The following is a 14,034-nucleotide window of genomic DNA, read 5'->3' on the forward strand; positions in this document are numbered from 1 at the left end:
CCTCTCACGTGCTCGGACAGCATCCCCTCTCACGTGCTCCCCACTTTTCCCTACCTCGTGGCGCATTACTACGACGCGGAGAAACATGAAGCCTTTTCTGACGAACATAATCCCAGTGGCTAATCGTGCCTCGAGATCCGGATATTCAACCAATAAACGCCACGTTGTTCGCAAAACTCTTCAACTTCTACGTCGACACAACATTTCGTTTTTCCTCTCCCCCACCCCGTATTCTAGAACCTCTCCTATAAAACGCTTTAATTGAGCAGGAAAAAAAAATAGCAAAAAAATAAAAGAAAAAAGAGGAAGAAGGAGACAACTTCGCCTTCGCACTCTCTCTTTCTCTCTCTACCCCCCTCTCAGATCCGGAGCTCCAAAACCCTAACGAGCTCGAAGAAGAGGAAGAAGAAGAAGAAGAAGAAGGAGACCGATTCCCCCCGATCCCTCCTCGATCGAGCTCCCGAGATCGCCTCCGATCGATCCGCCGATCACCTCTCCCCGAGTTCGCCTTCGATCGCTTCGATCCGAGAGCTCTCGATCCGTTTCCGAGCCCCTCCGCGCGGTTCCTCGATCGGAAATGGCGACTCCGCAATCGGCCCCCTCCGGATCGGCTCCCCCTGCGCAAGTGGTAAGTAACAATGGATCCCCCTGAATCTCCATCGGATCGCGCTTCGTCGGATCTCTTCGTGCTGTTTCCCCCATTGATTTCGGCGTTTTTGTGCTAGGTGGGCAATGCGTTCGTTCCGCAGTACTATCACATCCTGCACCAGTCGCCGGATCTGGTGTATCGCTTTTACCAGGAGAGTAGCAAGCTCGGGCGCCCCGGATCTCACGGCGATATGATCTCGGTCACCACGCTCGATGTGAGATCACGTAGATCTTCTATTCACTTCGTTTTCTTTGCTCAGGTGATGGTTTTGATTGAGTGGTTCTCGGGGAACAGGCGATCAATGAGAAGATACTCTCGATGGACTTCCTCCGAGCCGAGATTAAGACGGTGGATGCTCAGCAATCGCTAGGGGGCGGAGTGATAGTGCTTGTGACAGGGCATCTTACTGGGAAGGACAATGTGAAGAGGGACTTCACACAGTCCTTCTTCCTCGCCCCCCAGGAAAAGGGATTCTTTGTCCTGAATGATATATTCTGCTATGTCCCAGAGGCTGGCGAGGGCGAGGGCAAGGGCGAGCGGGCAGAGGAGGCGGAGGGATTGGCGAATGGCACTGGTGATCCTCTTCCGTCGCAGCAGGGTATGTTTCAGGAGCATCTGAAGGCTTGATTTAGTTCCTGTTTAGTTGTTCTGGATCTTCTGTTACGAGTGCTGTTGGAATAGAGCTTTTCGAAGAAGCCTGAATAAATTTTCCAAATGAAAATCCTCCTGAAAATTTTGCACTTGAGGTAAAAGCGGAAGCTTCAACCTGGAGATTCTGCTTTGGCGTCCCAAAAGCTCATTTCTGCTGTAGATCTTTTTGCATTTTATTAACTACTTATTGAGTAGTGAAGTTGTTCCAACATCTGCAGGACGTGCTAAGTAGTAGGAATTTGAAAGTATTCTTGACGTTTACTATTTGAAAGTATTCTTGACGTTTACTCTGTTATTTTGCTACAGATTCAATTCCACAAGAGGAGCAGCACCTTCAGGATCAACCAGTGGCACCACCGGAAGAGGAGGCTGAAGAAGAGAATGAGGAGGAAGTTTATGATCCATCAGACAACGAGGCGGAACCTGTTGTAGAGGAGGAAGCACCAGTTGCTGAGGTCATTGATGAACCTCCCAACAGTTCACAGGCAGTTGTCGCTGATTCAAGTGCTGCTCCACATGATGAGGCGCCGAAAAAATCGTATGCTTCAATTGTAGGTGTTCTTAAGTACTCTTCTTTAATCATGCCTGAACTGGAATTATATGATAAGCTCCAATATTGATGCTAAAGTTGTTATAATGCCTAGACAGACATAGGCGGTCATACCCTTGAAGGCCTAGGTGATATGCCTAGGTAGAGAGGAGGCGACCTATTGATAACATATATTTTAGACACTCATCCTCTCTCTCTCTCTCTCTCTCTCTCTCTCTCTCTCTCTCTATATATATATATATATATATATATATATATATATATATATAGTTGAGCTGGAATACTATCGGTAACAAACCGGCTCCGTTGCCATCCATTTGTTTTCAATGATGGAGTCTTCGAATCGACGATCGGCACCGTTGAATATGATCTATACCACTTAAATTATCTAGAAATCAAATTTCATGCTTTTCCAATATTATTCTCTTGTCCATCAAGTGGGCGTAAAAATGAAAAGCTGAAAATGAATATCTTCTAAAAAGTGATGATAGAAATTTTATAATCAAGATCGAGAGTATAGATCTTGTTCTAAATAGTTTAAAGAGTTTTCTAACCAAAATTCAATTAATTTGGATAGTTTTACACCGTTAAACGTGAAAACACCTCATATCTACCATTAAAATTACAAATTTTGAAACCCTTTGATTATTAGGTCAATGATATCGAAAAGATTTGAAATTTGGTTTCTAAATACTTCAAGTGGTATAGATCATATTCAACGGTGCCGATCGTCAATTCAAAGGCTCCATCATTGAAAACAAATGGGTGGCAACGGAGCCGGTTTGCTACCGATAGTATTCCAGCTCAACTGTCTATAGAGAGAGAGAGAGAGAGAGAGAGAGAGAGAGAGCAGGACTGCTGTGCTCTCAGCTCCTGAGCCGTTTTCGATGATGGAATTTCCGAATCGACGATCGGCTCCGTTAGACTTGATCTAGCGTATTTGAAGTTTCTAGAAAATAATTTTTGCGATTTTTCGATATCATTTACCTAGCAATCGAAAGGATTCAAAATCAATAATTTTTAACGGCTGAAAATAAAAATCCTATAAAAAGTGGTGATATAGCACTAAAATTTTCGATTAGAAATATTGATCTTGTTGTAGATAGTATAAAGAATTTTGTATCAAAATTTCATCTGATTTGAATACTTCTACACTGTTAAACTTGAAAACGGAAGATATCAACCATTAAAAAATATTGATTTTGAATCCTTTCGATCACTAGGTAAATGATATCAAAAAATCGCAAAAATTATTTTCTAGAAACTTCAAATACCCTAGATCAAGTCTAACGGAGCCGATCGTCGATTCGAAAATTCCATCATCGAAAACGGCTCAGGAGAGTACAGCAGCCCTGCTATATATATATATATATATATATATATATATATATATATATATATATATAGTATGGAGTATGATTACTAGAGATCAACATATTATCATAAAGAAAATAAAATGACAAGAAGTTAGAACTAGAATTAGCTAAAGTGTGACTAATATAACTATCAATATCCCAATAGGAAAAGAGAAGAGTCGGGCCACGGATGGCCTTGTATACGTCGTACAAAATTTCATGCAATATTAGTTATGGCTGGAGACATAGTGCAAGAGTTATAACTCATATACTGACGAAAGTACACATTATAATATGCAGTTATGTTTTTCTTTCCATTTTTCATATGTGTTAGTTCTACGCCAAGTAATAGGTTACGTACTTATTTGATTATGATATTATGCATATTTATGTAGCCTACCTTAAGTATACAATATTATATATATATAAAAGATCATTATAGCAAGGATATATGAGATCAAACTCAAATAACTTATTCTTGTGCAGAAGTATTTAAATAAATGTTCAAAGAAGTAATGCATGGCAAAATGTTGAGCGTAATACTTTTAATAGAAGTTTGGATTCGTTGTAAATTGTATAGAACTGCTGTTGGCAGTAGGGGAAGGCAATTGAACAGTGTGAACGTCAAAGGACCTATGCCGGACTGCCTAGGCAACTGTGCAGCTTCCTGTGAAACTATGATGGATGTTGATAGTTAATTGCATAGGCCACTTTGGAGTTCTGTGCAGTAGGTTCTTTTGCCAGATTTATGTGATTCTAGGCTTCCCTAAATGTGTTTAATAGTTCTCTAGTTATGACCCTGCTTATCTGTTTATCCAAATTGAAACATCTTAGAAAAGATGGAAATTATGGAAAGTCGCGTTAGATATGCATATGTATGCCAGCAGCACTGAAATGTTTTCTCAGAATCTGATTTCAAACATAAAAACACGACATTGTCTTATCTTCATATATTTTCTGTTTTGTGCTCTCAAATTGAAATAATTTTTGCAAATTGAGATTAAGAGTTTCACAGTTTGTTGACAACTACTTGGATGGCTATGCCCATTATATATATGGAAAAATATTTATCTGAATGTTTCTTTTTGTGGAGTCCATTTATTAGGATGTAATTTTATCGGAATTGTTAGAAAAACCTAATAGGACATGTGCTCTGACTCTTGAAGGCCTTGGCAAAATGCCTAGGAAGCGAGACAGGCACCTACAAGTAAGTTAATTCAGAAACCCATTCTATATTTATATATTAAAACTACGAAATAGAATTTCTATTGATAGGCGTATTATCATGAAGCAAATAAAACGGAAAACTTCAAAAACCCCCCCTGTGGTTTCGTGCTTTCTCACTTTAGTACCCTGTGGTTTAAAGTGTATCAATTTACCCCCTTGTGGTTTCGTTTTTATCTTTTCGATAGCTTTTTCGTTAATATTTTATTAAATTATATACAAAAAATTTCAGATACTCATTTAGATTTATCGAATATTCACTTTAGTACCCTTTAATTTTAACTTTGTCATTGATTTAAGAAAAAAAAAATAATGAAATTGATAATAAAAAGAGAAAAACGAAACCACAGGGGGGCAAATTGATACATTTTAAACCACAGGGTACTAAAGTGAGAAACTGCGAAACCACATGAGCGTTTTTTGAAGTTTTCCCTAAATAAAATGATGATAAAAGTAAAACAATAATTAGCAAAAGTACGAATAATACAAACTAGAAATAAGCAATGCTATCAACAATTGCTACTTAACCTCATACAAGATCATCATATGGTATTAAATTATAGTTCAAAGCATTTAAACTTACATGTCAACAGGAGTATTATAAATAATACCCAATCATGCTTGTTTTCTCTTTTGATATGTATCAATTCTACCTCAAGTGATAGCCTATTTATTCACTAGATTAGTATGTTTCCCAGCTTCTCTAAATGCGCTTAATGATATATTTCCAATTATGAACCCACTACTCTCTTTAGCTGGAGTTAAAAATTCTAGTTAAGATTGCAAGAATGGAAAAGTCAGTTTAAATATGCATTTATACGCCATCTGCAACGAAATCTTTCACCAAAATCTGATTGCGAACATAAGAACTATACTTACTGATTGTCTTATCTAAGCATATTTTCGCTGTTATGTTTCAAAATTGTAATCTTTGTAATCGAGCTATTGTAGTTTTCATAGTATTTCGAGGGCTGCTAGGATGGCTATGCCCAATGGTATTTAAAGGGCAGATTGTCATGCTTTTATGCCCCAAGACCTTACCAGCAGTGAATGCATACATAATGATGTATTTTTTACAAACCGGTCTTGCAGACAACAACTTTGGTGTAAATTCATGCTTATATAGCTTTTTATTTTTTGGCACATCTCACAAGTTTGCGTGGGTCACTTGTATAGTTATATGGCAACAGCGACGGGAAGGGTACAATATATTTGGTGTGGACAGTCATTTTGTAGAATTAGAGAGAGCTAAAATCAGTGTATGCTAGTCTTCTGGTTACATACTACTTCAACTTAGAAATGTACATGCACAATTTGTTTAGTCAGAGCATACATATCTTACATGTTGAGGGTTCTTATGTACTTTAACTGGTGTAGGTGAAAGTCATGAAAGATAATGCTGCTCCGTTATCAGTTCAGACACATGTGCCAGCTAGGGCAGCACCAGTAAAATCAGACAGACAGGCTGTCCCTGCTCCTGCCCCAGCTCCTGCTGCAATCCCAGATATACCCATTGCTAGTTCTTCCACCGAGAGCAGCAATGTTCAAGAGCCAGAAGGTGCTAATGATAAGGCTTTAGAGTAAAACTCATGGATAGTCCCTCTGCTAGCCTGATTTTGTTTTGTCTCCTCGAACTTTTTAGTTAAATACCTTAGCCTCTGAATCTTATTGGGCAATGCCATCCCTCACTGTCAAAAAAGTCAAAGTTATCCAGGAGACCATCGTACCCTCTTTTTAAAATGACATCCTTGTTTCAGCATAGTTGAAACAGGGTTAAAAAGGTCATTTTAATAAGAAATGTCACTTTTTGTCATATTATTTTGCACTTATTAGTGGAATTGTAATATGGAAAGTTTAGTGATTTGATGTTTAAGTTAAAAGTTCGTGGAGTATCAAAATATTGGGATTGTACAGGAACTATAAATCATTTTACGTCGGAAATTATGATAAGTAAGGTTGTCATTTGGGTTTACTACCTGTATGTGCTTTTGCTCTTACTCATCTGCTTCTTTTCAGCTGATGGCTACTCAATATATGTAAGGAGTTTGCCATTAACTGCTACACCTGCACAACTCGAGGAGGAGTTTAAGAGGTTTGGTGCTATCAAGCCTGGTGGTATTCAAGTTAGAAGCAACAAGGTTTGCATCCACATGCTTCCAAATTAGATTTCCAAAACTTGATATGAAATTATGCATCGTATAATTTACTGGAGTTCCACATGGATGCAGCTACAAGGGTTTTGTTTTGGATTTGTGGAGTTTGAGGAGGCTAGCGCTGTCCAAAGTGCAATAGAGGTAAACATGAGTATTCCGCTTGTACATTCATTGCTGTGGTTCCATGCTATTGAAAATAGCAAAACTTTAAGGTTAGCTAGAAGTAATTGGCAAACATGTGTGTACTCAGCATTTTTGCTTCTTTCCTCCAATGTGAATTTAGGGACAGAATAAGCTTTCTTACTGAATTAACTTTGTGTGTTTTTATTAATGAAAGCTCTCATTAGCTATTTATGGCTTGTAATTAATTCTATTAATGTAAAATTGCATTTTAGGTACAAGTTCATCCTTCCAAATATTGCTATTTGTCTTTTCCATATTCAACAGCCCTAGGTTGCAGCTCTTCTTCAGACTACCTTCCTCACGTCATCCCATGAATTATGTGTGCCTGTGACCAACAACCAGAGCACCATCCAATCATGCTTGTTTCTTTTTCATTTGGACTTTCTTACTAGGCAACTTCTTTTCTTGTTTTCCTCTTTCAAGATCTATTTTCTTAAATGATATGACGAAGCAGTTTTCTCTCTGATTATTCTCATATTAGGTGAGTGTTTTGAAGTTGCTTTATGAACTCCCTTGCAATTAGACTCCCTTGACTCCATTTTACTGGTCTTAGCCACTTTCTTTATGCAGTTAGGCCATGTAGTAGGGTACATAGTGACTTGTGTATCATCATATTTGGACTATTATTAGCAATTCACCAGCGCCAAGAATTAGAGCCCCTGTTTAGACCAGTCTCAGCCCTTAGGATAACTGACTTAATTGGCTATCCTAGGATAAATGACTCGGTTAGCTATCTAATCAAGTGATAATGAATTAGCTGATCTTTGGAATGAGACCAGATGTTGAAATTCGACCTAGTCAATTAGCTTTGTAGCTCCAGAATTTCTTCTGAAATGAGAGCAAATGCTATTTCCTTCTTGGAACCTTAAGCTGTCTTTCAAATGTTGTGAACTTAACGCAATCACATGTTCCCCAACTTGTCGTTTATAAGGGCTGACCGAGATCCTCTATAAGATGATTAGCAAGCCTAGGAGAGAGTTATACCTGATATCCTGTGGTTAGTGAAAGTGCTAGTGCGGCCCGCTCTACCTGATATCCTGTGGTTAGTGCTGGTACTAGTCATAGCAGGTCACACTAATGTTGGAGGGCAACACTTGCTGCTTGCTCCAACATTATATTGTTGGGTTTGAATGAGGATGAATCCCCCAAACACAATGCTCCAACATAGTATTTGGTGTTTGCAAGAGAACAAGTCCTCCGAACACAATAATAAGAATACCCCTGGTTAAAAAAATGGCGAGCCACACTAGCGTTGGAGCGCAACATTTATTTTGCCTGCTGCTCCAACATGATATTACTGTGTTTGCACGAGGATGAATCTCCCAAACGCAACGCTCCAACATATATATAGTGTTGGCATGGCAACAAGTCCTCCAAACACAATAATAAGAACACCCCACGCATTAACACTGTGGAAGCAGGCCAATCAGGCCCTAAAGTTGGATTGTTGGTTAAGGTTGGCGAAAACAACTTCATAGGGTGGTTGCTTGATTTTTCATGATTCGCATGTTGCTTTCGTACTTTCCAGTGACATGATGAGCTTGTTTCATTATTTCAGGCTTCTCCTATTACGATAGGTGGTCGCCAGGCTTTTGTTGAAGAAAAGAGGGCCACTGGTTCACGAGGCAAGTTCTACACAGATTTTTACCTAACTACTGTATCATCATTAGGAACTCTTGATAATTTTGTCATCGAACTTATTTCATTTGAAGTCAATATTATAGGTCACTAGCTTGCATAAACTGGAATCCTCTTTGAATTACAGCCTTAAACTGACACATGTTGTTACCACAGGATGACATGAATGAGACTTGCCATTACATAATTAAAACTCCAAAATTGCTGCATAAGTTGCCATTTATAGACACATTTTGCTTTGAGCAATAGACAATTAGGAATTGCTTCTTACTAATTCCTCTTCCAGGATAATAAACTCAAAATTCCCTTTTCTGCAGTTGGCAACCGAGGAAGGTTTGCACCGGGCAGAGGTGGTTCCAGTTTCCGGAACGATGGGATGAGGGGGCGTGGTAACTATGGTGGTGGAAGAGGCTATGGTAGGGGAGATTACAACAACCGGCCTGATTTTGGGAGCAGAGGGGGCGGCAGGGGAGGGTATTCGAATCGGGGGGGTGATGTTGGATATCAGAGGGTTGATCATGGTGGTCGTGGTAACCGATCCAGTCCATCACCTCCAAATGCTCCCTCCAAATAAAAACCAGAAGCAGATTTGCAACTCTCAGGTTTTATTTTTCTGGTCCTCAGATTACCCTGGATTGAATGCATTGAAGAGTTAATATCCCTCAATTGTCTGGTTTTTCCTAATTAATTGCGAGGTTCCTGTTTTTCTTCACCCACTATTTTTGGAACATGATACAACTGGTTATTACTGATTCTGTAGAATATAAGTTTTAGCCGAATATATAGCCAACGTTCCTTGGGACTTTTCTTATGTAGCTGATGTTCCTAAACTTAGGCATTTAATAGGGTGTCTAATGTTGTGAGAGAGGATTGGTGTAGCAACTATTTTTTTTTTTTTTTTAACCATTCTTTTCTTTCCACTGTTTCTTTGAATAGACGGTTGAATTGTAATCTGATTTGGGATTTTCTTCAGATAATAAGTTGATATTAATTACTAATAAATTGTTTTCCTTGCTGATCTGCAAAATCATAACTTAGCTGCCACTAGGAATTAAACTCCAGAAGAAGGTTTTTTTGGGTTTTCTCCCCCTTTTCACCTTGCTTTCTTTTAACTTCAGTTTTATTATTTCACAATATGTAGGCTTTTCAAGTATATTTTTGATTTTGATGCTTTGGTAATCTTCTTACAGGCACCACCTGTCAACTGTTTTGAGCTTATTCTGTTGACATTGGTATGTTATTGCAAGGTGCACTTTCTAGCTATGCCGTTATGTGATGTAGCTACTTGCTACTTGCTACTTAATAGGTCTCTTTTCTCAATTAAGCTTACAATTATATAGCCGGTTTTGATAGTACATCCAGCCCATCTGTCTCTTTTCTCTTGCAGTTTAGATAATTAAATTTAAGGATTGAGGAATAGGGTGAACCTATCTTCATGCCAGTTTACGTGATGAACGATGAATGTGACCGTCTCTCATTGGGGACAATCTCTATGAAATGTTTGTCCCAAGTAAAGCTCAATGATAGAAAACTTGCTAAACCAACACAACCAATAATGTCCCGACACGTAGCATATATTCCCGCATACAAAGAACTATATATAACGCTCTTGTGCGGATAACCCTGATCAATTGTGATACACGTTGTGTTTGGCATAGTTTCATAGTTTGGGAATCAAACACGTTAAAAGGATTAAATTATAATTATAATGCGCATATATCCTTTTCCTTTTTCTTATTTTTAATTCAACCGTCATAGGTCATTGCAGTTAGGTCTCAACGTACGTACTAGGCAAATTAGCTAAACTCGACGGAATAGACCATGTTGATGACTCCAACATTTCCATCTGCTCGAATACATGCATCGCGGTCATATATAGTCTGGCTTAACTCTTCTTTATCAATCTCGGTACCATCTGAAAAGCTTACTTTGGTAGGACATTCCACCTGACGCTAAGATATCGGATGTTTCAAAAGAGACATGGTAATTAAGCATCGTGAGCAAGGTTGAGGGTGATATCCAGTGAGCATAGAGGATGGATTTGCGGGTGGTGAGTTGGGCATTGATGTAATGAGTTGGGCTTGATGTGATGGGCGTTCGTACGGAAGAAACAAGTAATTAGGGGTCAAAGTGAAAAAAAAAAAAAATAGTTAAGGCCGTGGACCAATAGTGCAATAAATTAAAGACTAAGGATCTAATTAAAAAGAGAGAAATGATCGATGGGAACCAAAATAAAAGATAGGATGTCGGAATAAGTTATGCGATGATAGGAATGATCTTGGCGTTTATTACTCGGTAGGATACTATGTAATTTATCTTATTTTCAAAAAATAACTTGAATGCGGAATATATTGTTCTATTTTAGACAGTTGACCACCCGGCGCACTAGCTAGCCTTCACTTCTAATAAAAATAATTCTCACACTAAATAAAAATATCACTAGATAACTCATAATTTTTCTAGATATCTAAACAAAGCATTTGAATATTTTGTATTAAAAAAAGGAGAAAATGACTAGATTGGAGTGGAAATATTTGGCTTTTGGATAGTGATTCTGTATGATGCATATATCCAAAAGTAAATGTATGTATGTGTGGCATTGCTCCAAGATAAATATATACTATCTATACGCTCAAAAGTGCGTGTAATTAGTACCCACCATGCATACAAAAGTTTATACATTTTTTAGAGATTTCGAAAATTAACTATAAAATGATTGATAAGACTGGTGTGGAGATACACATCATGGGAGGGATAAATGTAAGATTTTTATTCATTGTTTGAATGTACATAGTGATAACATTAATCGGTAGCTCTTTGTCAGTGATTTAGAAAAATTTCAGTTCAACCCTAGTCTTTGGTCTAACATTACTAGCTAAAATGGGGTGTTAAAAAGGTATCATTCTAGTACCCTCTGTAGAAGAGGAAGGGTTATGCAACTGCTTCAATCAAAATCTTCAAAACTGTCGGTGAAAATCAGAAGGCCATTGACAACTTTTGGATTCACTTTGTATTTATGTGAGCAATTTTATGAGTGTATTTAATGTATAATTGTTTATAAATAGAGGGGTACGTCGTTGGGGCCAAGGTAGAGAGTAGAGAGAGTATATTTGTAATTTTTAAATTTTGCAGAATCGCTACTCTTATTTTCTTTTCTTGCACTTGGTCTTCGACGGTGAATATGTCCCGACTAATAAGATCGAGAAAGGCTTGCTTATTTTCGAGTAAAAACACACGCACTGCACGGCCTTTAGCCAGCAAAATTATTAAACCCATTACATTTTACTCCAAAGGTGTAAAACTTGTCATATACACTCACTTTTTGAATGCAAATATTGTAACATTAATTAGTAGCTCTTACTCTCCAAGAGGTGTAACACTTGCCCCCAACGTACTCTCTGACCTGTATGTTCCGTTTCAGTACCAAGGCTTACACGTGTCACCACTTAGGTTGGCTTTAACCTCTACTACCCTTTGTCACCCTTTTGGGCTTAAAACTCTCTCAAACTCCTCCTCTACAAGGAATCCACTCTCTTTCTCCTTCTCTTTATGTTCCCTTACTCCTCCTTACTCCCAATGGCCCCAAACCCTACAGAAACAGAGCTCCCAAATCAAAGCTTTGAGCAACATGTTGAAGCCCTAGACCTCACCCTGGGCCTCTCTCTCCCCCAAAGACCACCCACTTATGATAATGTTCTTGGCATGCACTGTTCCAACCCTAACCCTAACCCTAACCCTGACCCTAACCCTAACTTGACGTCGTCTGATCCGCTAGTCGCGCCATGGCCATTGCTTGTTCCGAATAACGATCCCTACAGCACTACCCGATGCTTGCGAAATCCAAACGCTTACGTGATGATGCCTTGCTGGGTTGCACCGGATCGCGGTGCAATGTTCGCAGCACAGATGCAGCATGTCAATGGTAATGAGAATGCAGGAACTGGTGACTTAGCTCGAGCTCCTACAGCAGTGGGTCCATTTCATGGGGGCAGTAGCAGTAGAGGATCCTCGTGCGTTCGCGAGGAAAGAAAACGTTGTGAGATTCCAGGTACGTCGTTGTACGTACATGGCAAAATAACATAGAGCCTGTTTGGTTCTGCTGTAGGATATAGTATTGTTATTTGATTACGTACTATTTTTTGTTTATTAATTAAGTATAATCTTACTATCTAAAAATACCTCCAAATAACTTCCTCCTGCAGCAGAATTGGATCAAATTAATTTAAGTTTAATTTCTGGCGCTACAACTACATATATTGTGATATGGAAACAAAAATTTTTAGCGATATATGAAGCATATATAATTTCGTCGTTAAAACAAATAATGAGCCACTGATTTTAGTGTCTTTGTACAATGTCATTAGCGACGGAGTAACTTTGTTGCTAAAATGTGGTCACTATTAGTTTTGTACGAGGGGATTTTTTTTAAAAAAATTTACTTCTCATTAATGAAACCCGATCTTCTGGAATTTCTGAAAGCAGGGGCCTTTTCGGGCGATACCGTCGAGCACACACTGAGCAACATTCCTTCTAGCTCTGCGCTTCGTCCCCGCAGAATTGCTGAGCCGGTTCCGAGCATAACCAATGGATCGGTCTCAGGAGTAGAGCTCACTAATGGCGCTACAATGAGGAGGCTTGTGGACTTATCAAGAACACAGCAGATTCTGCTTGTGACATGCTCAAGTAATAGTGAACGTCCCTTCAATGGAGAGGCTATGATCACAGTTGGTTTACTCTACAAATACACCAGCAGAGACGAAGTTAGAATTTCATGTGCGTGCCATGGGAGCTCCTTCTCACCAGAGGAGTTTGCGAGGCATGCTGGGTGCACTGATACTTCGCAAGCATTAAGAGAGATTGTAGTTCATGTCCCTTTGTAGAAGATTAACTTAATAACATGTACTTCGATCTTTTCATGTTGCATGTAATAATATCGTGGGGATTCGAACTTAGGATATTTCCCTCTTGATATGATGTGAAATTAAACCAGTATCAGAAATCCTAAAAAATTTTATTCTTTGTTTCTTATAGAAGATTAGCTGTACAATATTGTTAGACGTGCTTCGAAATTTGGTTATTAATTTTGTTTTTGTGATTGACAGCTTCGCAGTACGACAAATTTGAAAAATAATTTGTGAAGGAAAAAATGAATAGCTGTGGTGGGTACGTAGCCCAAGCTCGTTTTGGAATTTTCTTTTTCTTTTACTCTATACGCAATAAAATGAACTGTAATAAAAAGAAATTTTATACTTTCTTTTTTCGTAGTAAAGTTCTCTTCTTCTTTGCATGTTGTTTTGTTCTGTACAAAAAGTTTTCCACGTAAATCCTTCTATTTCATGTTTTATTTTTTTACTGTTTTTGTGGTTTGTCTACTATGAGATCGGCTTTTGTCGTTTCTATTTGTGTGCTCGTCGTAAAATATATTGAAGAACAATTTAAACTCTGAAGAGAATATTGCACCGAATTGAATTAGATACAAGATAATTAAACTGAACCTAAGTGTCACGGATACTGACACGGAACACGAGACACGACACGACTTGGACACCGCGACTTAGCAACTTTCAAAAAATTAGAACACAGACACATCATGAAAATTGCGAATAAAATATAATATTATTAATATAATAA

At 38.4% G+C, this 14,034-nt stretch overlaps 2 protein-coding genes across 2 annotated transcripts; both read left to right on the forward strand.

Annotated features, from left to right (window-relative positions):
- On the forward strand, positions 319 to 9,380 carry LOC109723180 (ras GTPase-activating protein-binding protein 1-like). The gene is made up of 9 exons (XM_020251456.1): positions 319 to 628; positions 726 to 863; positions 944 to 1,247; positions 1,607 to 1,851; positions 5,807 to 5,987; positions 6,446 to 6,567; positions 6,658 to 6,723; positions 8,324 to 8,390; positions 8,721 to 9,380. Exons 1-9 carry the CDS (start codon positions 578 to 580, stop codon positions 8,975 to 8,977), a joined length of 1,431 nt encoding a protein of 476 aa, XP_020107045.1. The 5' UTR covers positions 319 to 577; the 3' UTR covers positions 8,978 to 9,380.
- LOC109723181 (ninja-family protein 6-like) lies at positions 9,518 to 13,384 on the forward strand. The gene is made up of 2 exons (XM_020251457.1): positions 9,518 to 12,451; positions 12,886 to 13,384. The coding sequence occupies exons 1-2, from the start codon at positions 11,953 to 11,955 to the stop codon at positions 13,281 to 13,283; spliced, it is 897 nt and encodes a 298-aa protein (XP_020107046.1). The 5' UTR covers positions 9,518 to 11,952; the 3' UTR covers positions 13,284 to 13,384.

Source organism: Ananas comosus, linkage group 17 (assembly GCF_001540865.1).
Source record: "Ananas comosus cultivar F153 linkage group 17, ASM154086v1, whole genome shotgun sequence".
In the NCBI taxonomy this organism is placed as follows: domain Eukaryota; kingdom Viridiplantae; phylum Streptophyta; class Magnoliopsida; order Poales; family Bromeliaceae; genus Ananas; species Ananas comosus.

Bases quoted from the DNA above. Each gene is read 5' to 3' on its own strand.
- LOC109723180 (XM_020251456.1), top strand. From the start codon at position 578: ATGGCGACTCCGCAATCGGCCCCCTCCGGATCGGCTCCCCCTGCGCAA. The intron at 1,248-1,606 runs GTATGTTTCAGG...ATTTTGCTACAG, and splicing joins TCCTCTTCCGTCGCAGCAGG to ATTCAATTCCACAAGAGGAG. The intron at 8,391-8,720 runs GCAAGTTCTACA...CCTTTTCTGCAG, and splicing joins GAGGGCCACTGGTTCACGAG to TTGGCAACCGAGGAAGGTTT.
- LOC109723181 (XM_020251457.1), top strand. From the start codon at position 11,953: ATGTTCCCTTACTCCTCCTTACTCCCAATGGCCCCAAACCCTACAGAA. The intron at 12,452-12,885 runs GTACGTCGTTGT...TTCTGAAAGCAG, and splicing joins AAAACGTTGTGAGATTCCAG to GGGCCTTTTCGGGCGATACC.